Raw genomic sequence first — 9,383 nt, 5'->3', positions numbered from 1 at the left:
GGGAAATGCTTGTGAAGGACGACCGAAGAATTCGCTATGCAAATTTAAACTGCTAGAACTATAGAAACACAAGCCACAATCTAAATTCATAACTGTAATATACTCATTAATTTTATCCCACTCATTTTTTTTGTTCGGCTCCACTACCTTTCGATGTTCAAAGTCCAAATATGAAATTGTTCATACTCATTCACGCTTGTTGAACTTTCATACTCCATAATCTGATTAAAGCAAGTTTTCGCACAGCCACGCCGAACGAAATTGAGAACGTGGTAAGCGTTAGTATACTGATAATGCTGGTCAGTTAAGTGACAATTAACAGCTGGGAGGTGTTTGTCGAAAATGAGTTAACCGGAAAAGCAGGTTCGTCCTAGGTTCCGGAGCTGACGAGTATTGCAATTTATATGTCGTTTGTCCAGAGTCCAGAACGAAACTGCCGTTTTGATTCTCCAGCATCTTTAGACAGTTGCTGAGTATACCCAGAGGGCATTTGACAATAGGCCTATATTTTCTATTTTCTCGATAGTGTTGTGCGTAGCGGTGTAAAAACTGCCAATTCCCGAGATCGAGAGGCTAGAGATACGCATTTAGTCAGACCTATCATGCAGCTAAACTCAACACTGTGCTCTAGTTCAGGTTGAATTTTGATTTGGATGCCCAATATCTCAAGTCGGTAAAGCTACCTGAATTGCATTCTGATTTCTCTCTTAATTCAGTATCACGTACGCGAGGATGGCCCTTTTCTCTGTTAGGGGATACACGGTTTCATGGCCCCTAGTTGGTAGCCTGATCGCTATCCTTATTGGGTAAGTATGAGTTTTGTAATATTATTGGATTCATACATGGACCAGTAGGCCTACGTATAGAAGAATATGGGGCTAATCATTAACCAGATAAATGCATTATTTTACTTTTTTGCGTATACAACCTCCCACATCCTTGTGAATACCATGCAGTAACTAGAAACGAATGATCTAGTAGTATAGGATCAGGGATATGCCTGATAGGATGCACGCAGCAGTAATGTATCTAGGGAGAGGGGGGGGGGGCACTTGTCAATAATTCTACCACTTTATTAGGGTGCTCAACATGTAGGGGAGGGTGGGGTAGTAGGAGATACTTCAACCGGAGATGACGCAAGGGTGTGCAGGTGCCGTGGCCGAGTGGTCTAAGGTGCTTGACTATGCGTAGAAAGTCCGGGGTTCGATCACCGGCCGCTGCAACTATGCCCGTGAGCATGTCATTTACCCCCACCCCCCCAAAAAAGAGGTCAATTTCACGACATGTATGCCCACTGAGAGATCTGTTGGAAAGGGCAACATTAACTTTGTAGCATGTCCTTGAACCCGAATTTCCAATACATCGCCATCAGGTCTGTTTTATAATGATATTAACAAGTAAATTTTACAGTTATAATAATTGTTGTAGCTTCATATAAATTTAACGATAACGACCATAATAAAACAATTGCTAGGATATGATTCTTCATCATGTGGGCGAGTCTATTGGTTCTGACTCTTGCCTTTCAAACGGAGGGCCGTGGGTTCAAATCCTAGCCATGGCGTATTTTCCGTCAGCAAGAAATTTATCCACAATGTGCTGCACTCGACCCAGGTGAGGTGAATGGGTACCCGGCAGGCTTTATTCCTTGAATGCATTGAGCACCTAAGCAGCCCAGCTAAAGCCGGGGTAATAATAGCAGGGCCCGCTGGGAGAACAGCTTTCGGAACTGAAGTGGCTATTCTGGGTAAATATACCCATATTATTATTATTATTATCCTCAACTGATTCAATATGTACATTTGTTTCTCTTCAGACGTGAGATATGGAGACTGAGCTACTTCAAACGACGCGGGGTCAAAGGTCCTTCTGCGAATCCTTTGTTCGGCAATGCTCTTCAAATTATGCAGGTATATAGACATATTTAGAAAAAAAAAATATATAGCACGCATTATGCACATTGCAAAATAGATGGTGTCCAGGCTTTCCCAAATTATGATTACTATAAATATTTGGAATAATATGGTTCTTCATGACAGACGCCCCATGACAGATATGTTATACATTTTTTAAAAAACATTTGTAACCTTTCCCCTCATTTATGTGACAAATAATTGTTTTTATAAATTATGAATATAATGCGCCAGAAGTGGTATTTATCTCGTTATTTTTCATTTGATTTTGGATAGAGTGTTCCTGGATTCTTTTTGAAATGTCAAGAGAATTTCGGCACAGTATTTGGGTATGTATATCAGTCTATAGATGTTGAGTGTATGCACTTAGTGTAGGTCATAGTTCAAGATGAAAAAGTATATTATATGAAGTTAGAATGCAAATCAAGAAAAAAAAGTAAAGAGGCCTTTCTGTTTTTTGTCTGTTTGTTCATTTGTTTGCATTTCGTTCCTTTTTACCGTATTTCAGATGTAAACATTCAGTCTGAATGTAAAATGCAATAAAGTATCCAGGGTGAATCCAGGGTTTCTAAAAGTGGAAAAGGGGAGGAAAATTTTGACAATCCGAAAAAGGTCTTCACTTGCAGGGAGTTTTCCACGAAAGAAATATCTTTTACGGCTGACAAGGGAGAAGGGGGCACAGGGTAGCTGCCCCCCACCTGGGTCCGTCACTGAACATATCAAATATTGTAGGCATGATAAATTTAAGACTGATGCAGATAGAACATTTTCTATGGGGAAATTTCTATTTAGAAGCAGGTTCACTTTGTCAAAAATTCAATTTACGTTTGCATTAAATGGGGGGGGGGAAGGGTCTTCACTCCCAAAACGGGTGTAATTAATTGAAAAAAAATAAACGATTTAAATCATGGGCGTCAGCGCAGAGGAATATCCTTTGTTCGTGGGAATCCTCGATATAGATTCCGGGCTGGTGTTAAATGAACACCGGAGTTTTTTGCAGTGCATGGTATTTATAAAGGAAAGCGAGGAAGGTCGCAAACCACCGATCCCCGTGTTGAACGGCATTATTTAATGTTCATGCAGTTTGTAATAAATTGATAATCTTTCTTTTTTCATTTCCCAATATCTCGCATAGGGTTTTCATGTTCCGTTCGCCTTGTTATGTCGTATCTGACCCTGATATGATCCGAGATATCACCGTTCGAGGCTTTCCAAATTTCGTAAATCACCAGGTATTCCCATTCATTGGATAGAAATTATTATCTTTTTATATTCATATCATCATTGTTATCATTTTCTTTTAATTCTTTATTTATCTTTATTATCATTATTATTATTATCATCATTATTACCATTATTATTGTCATTATTGTTATTATCATCAATATTATATAATTATTAGCTTTAGTATCATTGTCATTATTATTTACGATTATCATTAATATTTTCGGGGATTAGAAAAACCCAAGAATCATAATTACATAATAATAGTAGTCATTTGTTTTGAAAAAAAAATGAACAAGAAAATTAGCAACTTATTTTAAATTGGTCAATCGGTCAATAATAATTACTAATAGTTTACTAGATGGTTGTTAAATGAAAGAACATCTTCGGAATCCATTTAGCACTTATTGGATTAAACATAGAATACTTACTATATTTGTAAATTATCGTTTTTTATTAATTAGCTATCAATTTACCAAGTTTCCAAATTTGGGAACTCTACAATAAGTATTTCTTCGTTGTTTGATATTTTTATAGTTTGTTTCTTCTGTTATAGACTCTTCTGCTACAACAATTCATCAGGTGCAATTTTTTTTATCAAAACCAGTGACCCCCAGGCCCCAAAAGGCCTACATATTCTTTTCCTGAAAAATTAACATACGTAGCCCAAACCACAATAGACATGATAGATATTTTTGACGAGTGGTTTTGGCACAATTCAAACTTAAGATTAAGGTTCTTGAATCCCTCGTGTTTCAGAGTATCACGCTAAAGAACAGACCGCTGGATAAAGCTCTCAGCAATTTAAGAGACCAGCACTGGAAAGATGTAAGGAACGTCATTACACCAACATTCAGTGGACATAAAATGAAACTGGTAAATGGTTACTTGTAGTTCTCCCCCTTTTCTCAGTCTATCAGGCTACCTCGATTGATATTATTCTCTCACAGAAATAATACAAATTGGTAAATGTAATCTTCGTAACTATTTCTAAAGTAGGTATAATCAGGCCTCAGGTTATGGTAAATGTGTGTAGTCGATGGGACAATCAACTCCTTCAGGGTGATTTTAATATATATATTCAATTTTACTTTAGATAGATAATTGGCCCAGTAATCATTCTATACTCTCAAATCAGCAGGAACGTCTTATTTTACATTTTACACGACTTTAAGAAAAGAACTGTTTAAAAGAATCTACATGGATGTCCGACCTTGCAAAAGAGGTTGAAATTTAAAACACACACACAAAATAATGACAAAAATTGTCTACAATATTCTCATAAATTAATCTAAATCAAGTGGAATAAAGTTTATAGGAATAAAATATTTCAGAAATTTCCAAATTGATGTTTCGCACTTTTAAGATGATTTCAAATTTCTTTCTAAATTTCACTCGTAGATGTCTCCTTTGATCAACGAATGCGTCGACGATCTTGTGGAAAATTTTCGTGAGGTACAAAATAGAGATGGCGAAGTCAACATTTGCAAGTAGGTTCGAAATTCTTGTAAACAGCAGTATTCATTGGATCTCGGGGAAGTTTTATGAACTGTATGTTTTATGGCAATCATTGCAAAAAGTGAAAAGGAAAAAGCATATCATGACAACCACTCTTTCTCTGGGGTGGATCGAGGGAGTTGTTCTTGAATCGAACTCGGAAGTTGATGCATTTATTCAGACCCTTGCAGAACGATCTCGAAAGAACATTACAGCGCCTCATGACATTTGTCATCACTTGTCGTAAGAATAGTTTTAGGACACCGACTGAAAATTGAAGCATTTATAAAAAGATTTTTAAAAAAACTTTTATTAAAATTATCTTTTATTTTCTTCCAGACTTTATGAAGCCTTCACCATGGATACCATTGCTCGATGTGCCTTTGGTATTCAGGTACATTCCCAGAAGAACCCAGACGATCCGTTCGTAACCAATGCAAAGGCCATCATGAACGCTAATCCAATGCAACTTAAACTTATACTTGCTGGTTAGTCCAGTTTTAATTGAACTCACATCTTCCATTAAAGTTTTGATTGTCCGAATTGTGGATTTAATTGCAAGGAAAAAAAAGTAACTTTAATTTTGCAAAGAAGGTTGAAATTTTACTAACCATTTTGTCCTTTTTTCACTTATTTCATATGATATTTAATTTGTATAATTTGATAAAACTTGTTTCTTTTCAACTAATGATGAAAGTATCCACTGTCTGACACATCATGAAGTCATTTGTCTCCACTGATGTATTCATTTAAATCAAATATGTGTTATGTATTAACAAAATAACACTATACGATTACGAACATAATTCATGATTACTATAATGATATCTGTCGTAAACTTTTACCCAAAGCTCATTTACCACGATATCATGATGGAAAGAGAAATACTTTAAAAAAATATAATGCAATTAATGTGAACGATAAAAATAATTGCCCGATGATTGAGCCATGAGGGACGCCTATATCTATATCTACAGATTGAACACTGGCAACCACAAAATGCTATTTTTACAATTTTGTGACCAAATATTAATCAACTATAATATAAATTCGATCGGTTTATTATTATTTGCACGTAACAGGGTTGTGTCCACCATTTGCTCATCTGTTAAACTTTCTGGACATTGCCGCTTTCCCTCAGTCAGTCAAACTATTCTTCAGGGATGTGGTCAAGAAGACTATGGACATGAGAAGTACAAATGTAGAGGTGATTGATATAATTCCTGTTTGAAATTAGCCAGACTGATTAACTGGTAAAGGATCAGTATCAATTTCAAATTTTCAACAATAGAAATACTAAATATATTGAATTATATGACGCAGTTTAGTTAATTACAATGTTCATTTTGTTGCCACAGGAGAAACCTAAGTCTGTAAAACCTTGTCTTTCCATTTGTCTTGTGATAGTCATCACTGCAAGGTCTCGACTGCATCGAGGATGAAGAGTCCTAAACAAAAACAGTTCGACCTAGTTCGTTCGTTTCTGTAATAAATAAAACTATTTTTTTCTCTCACTTTTTCTTGATGATTGTAAAAAAAGAAATTCAAATAAAATAAGAATAAGTTCCTTAAGTTCTGATGAATCCTACCACTCTTAATTTTGGACAGAGGAAAGATTTCTTGCAGCTGATGATGAAGGCACACGAAGACCAGGACGAGGAAGTGGTGGAAAAGAAAAAGGATGACGAAACGGACCTCCATGACTTGGTTGACAAAGACCACGACGCAGGAGTCTTCGGCTCCAAGAAGACCAAGAAAGCCAAGCTGACCCTTGAAGAGCTTTTTGCACAAGTAAGATGAAGGGCATCATTGTTACCAGTCACAAATGGTAACCTCTATGGAATACGTGATTTCTGTTGGATCATCTTTTTTGGACAATGGGTTTAAGACCTGAATGATGCCTAGCTGTGCATCGACCATGTCGACAGATTTAATTTCGATCGATTTAAACTATTCGATTTTTTAAACAAAGTTGAGGTAGTGTTTTTTTTACATACTTCTCTAAGAAAATTATTGTGTGTCAGTAACCATGTTTATTCAGATGGTCTGAAAATCATATGCCTTGTTGTCATACTCCCCTCTTGTAAAAAAAATGAAAATAATGGCTTAAGTGAATCCGAGAACTTTAGAAATTATGATTTTTGGAGAAAAAACCGTTTTGAAAAAAAAATCTATTTTGTAGAATCAGTAAAATGAATGTAAACATTGTTCAATTAGTTTTGAATTTCCGAAGGGTTCCCCAGATAAGTGGACGATATACATGTCACAAGGAGCTGTTGTCGTGACACCCGACCCTTGACTTCATGCTATTGATCTGAAACCAATTTTCTTTTTTTTTATTATCATATTTTGTTGTTGAACAGGGAACTCTTTTCTTCGCTGCTGGCTATGAGACAACGAACATAGCATTGACGTACGTCACATATTGTCTTGCTACGAACCCTGATGTCCAAGATCAACTAGTCAGGGAGATTGAAGATGTTGCCCCGACGAGGGAATCAGTCAATTACAGCAACGTCGCTAAAATGGGCTACCTGGATAACATCGTCTGTGAAACACTTCGTCTGTATCCACCTATTCTTATGTATGTTGATGATTGTTCTTAATCCATACCCTTGAGAATACTTTGTTTATTGCAATATGAAATGACACACCAACGAAAATGGGAAATGTATCATTCCTTTAACTTTCACTTTGACTTACGATTTGATATTTGAATCCAATCTAATTCATGAAACTATTTCAAATCCCTCCTGATATCTAGAGAGGGACATGTATCAACCTATTACAGCGAAACAAATTGATTTTCCGCATGTATCATATTATTTTTGGAGAGATAGGGGTAGGTTTAAAGCAATGAAGAGAATAAAAGAAATAAAAGACATATTCTCAATATTTCGATGTAAAAAGGAATCGCTTTCTATTTTGTCTTGATTTTCATTCAACAAGACCAAACATTCTTGACAAAGTCGGGTTAGCTCTTCATGATTCTCATTAGAGACTGTTGTAAATGATGATGATATCAGTGCAGCGTATTGACCGACTGCTGGCAGAAACACATCAGAAGACATCACTGTCAAGGCGCTTCATGACGCATTTCTCAGTATATTATATAATTCCTTCGATCTTCTCTAGAACTGATCGTATGTGTGGAGAGACGTACACATACAACGGCATCACCATCCCCAAAGGCATGCAGGTGGCCATTGGGATCTATATCACCCATTACAATCCAGCCATCTGGGAGGATCCTACAAGGTTTGATCCAAACAGGTAAAAAAAAAACGCTCCGAAAGCCCGCAAAAAGATATCAAGAGTTATTCCTTGTTAATTGTTTTATATTTACACTTTATTATGTTTGGCGGTTGGAATATATATATGTTGCATCTGTAACACAATCCAACCACGCATAAATGGACTGACGATTCAGTGTTTTCCATTAGGTTTTAGCATGATGGTAGATGTCTTATAGTGTTGCCAAAGTTGTCAAACAAATTTGAAACCCTATAATCACCGTATAATCTTTGACTCAACTGAACCACAATGCCACCCTATATTCCATTATTTGAAGAAAAAAAATTGTTGTGTATTAAATACATGTAATAAAAATATCGCTGTTAATAGTTAAGGACCAATGATTTCTAGAGATCCATCATGTTAATCTAAGAAAATGTCTTTAATACACAAAGACATAAAGTTGTGGAGTTGTAGGTATCGCAAGACCGTGTGAATCGGTGCAAGGTTTTGCGATGAAAATAATTTCTTTAATTTATTTCAGTGATATTCATGATTGACAAGTTATCAATCTTGAAAAAGAAAACAAATCTTTTCTGTCCTTCCCTCAACAGATTCACGAAAGAAAATCGCGAGAAACGTCACCCTTTTGCCTGGATACCGTTTGGTGCTGGTCCAAGGAACTGCATTGGGATGAGGTTTGCTTTGATGGAGGTCAAGATGGCTATCATTCGACTCCTTCAGAATTACAGAGTAGAAACCTGCCCAAATACAGAGGTAGGGCCACTTTCAATCATAGCCATGGGCCCTTTTTTTATAGGGGGACAAGATACATATAAATTTTTTGAAGAAACTCGAAAGCAAAGGAATGAAGTGACCGAGTTTGTCATAGGGGCGCTTTTGCATTTTCTAAAGTAAATTTTCAGAGATTTTGTGTACACTTTTATTGAATTTTGTGAAACATTGCAGTAAAAGAATGAAAGTTTTCAAATTTCCGGCAGGGGGGGGGGGGGGGGGGCAACTGAAGATATTCAAAACTTGGTTTTCATTACATTTTATATTCTCATAACCAATAGTGTGAAATCTTTGTTTTCACTATTTCTTTCCAGATTCCTGCCAAAATTGGTAAAACAAGCGTAAAACCAGACAATGGAATCGTCCTACGTGTCGTCGAAAGAAGTTAAAAAGAATAATGATCACTCCTGTCACAGAACGACTCTTCAGAAAATTACACTGTTAAAATAAGAGAGGAACTATGGTTCCATAATCTTTTATAACGAAAAGTAGATTGTGTAAAATTGAAATATAACAAAATCTCTTTTCATCTGTCAAAGTATGTGTCTTTATAGTTACTGTGCTTCTCAATCAAAATATAACATTTCAATCAAGAAAAGCAGTCAGATATGAGTCGGACAAAGACGACAGCGTTAATGAAACGTTCTCCAGAAAAGGGGAATAAAGCACGTTTTATTTTTAATAAAGATTCTGCAGACGGAATCATTTGAATATATAAAT

At 36.1% G+C, this 9,383-nt stretch overlaps 1 protein-coding gene across 1 annotated transcript; it reads left to right on the top strand.

The window, feature by feature from the left end:
* The first annotated feature begins 270 nt into the window (after nt 1-270).
* Nucleotides 271-9,281, top strand: LOC121418482 (cytochrome P450 3A24-like). The gene is made up of 14 exons (XM_041612388.1): nt 271-363; nt 717-806; nt 1,817-1,910; nt 2,190-2,242; nt 3,049-3,145; nt 3,897-4,013; nt 4,539-4,627; nt 4,974-5,122; nt 5,717-5,841; nt 6,243-6,425; nt 6,998-7,218; nt 7,770-7,907; nt 8,483-8,645; nt 8,978-9,281. Exons 2-14 carry the CDS (start codon nt 733-735, stop codon nt 9,050-9,052), a joined length of 1,578 nt encoding a protein of 525 aa, XP_041468322.1. The 5' UTR covers nt 271-363; nt 717-732; the 3' UTR covers nt 9,053-9,281.
* Nucleotides 9,282-9,383: the final 102 nt, after the last annotated feature.

Source organism: Lytechinus variegatus, chromosome 7, assembly GCF_018143015.1.
Source record: "Lytechinus variegatus isolate NC3 chromosome 7, Lvar_3.0, whole genome shotgun sequence".
Lineage (NCBI taxonomy): Eukaryota > Metazoa > Echinodermata > Echinoidea > Temnopleuroida > Toxopneustidae > Lytechinus > Lytechinus variegatus.
Note: the sequence above shows the minus strand (reverse complement) of the source record. Positions and strands in the feature narration are given on the sequence as shown.

What these genes read in the sequence shown, in the direction of transcription:
- LOC121418482 (XM_041612388.1), top strand. Translation starts at nt 733, where the DNA reads ATGGCCCTTTTCTCTGTTAGGGGATACACGGTTTCATGGCCCCTAGTT. An exon ending in ATGCTCTTCAAATTATGCAG is followed by an intron (nt 1,911 to 2,189) that starts GTATATAGACAT and finishes GATTTTGGATAG; the next exon opens with AGTGTTCCTGGATTCTTTTT. An exon ending in TGAGAAGTACAAATGTAGAG is followed by an intron (nt 5,842 to 6,242) that starts GTGATTGATATA and finishes AATTTTGGACAG; the next exon opens with AGGAAAGATTTCTTGCAGCT.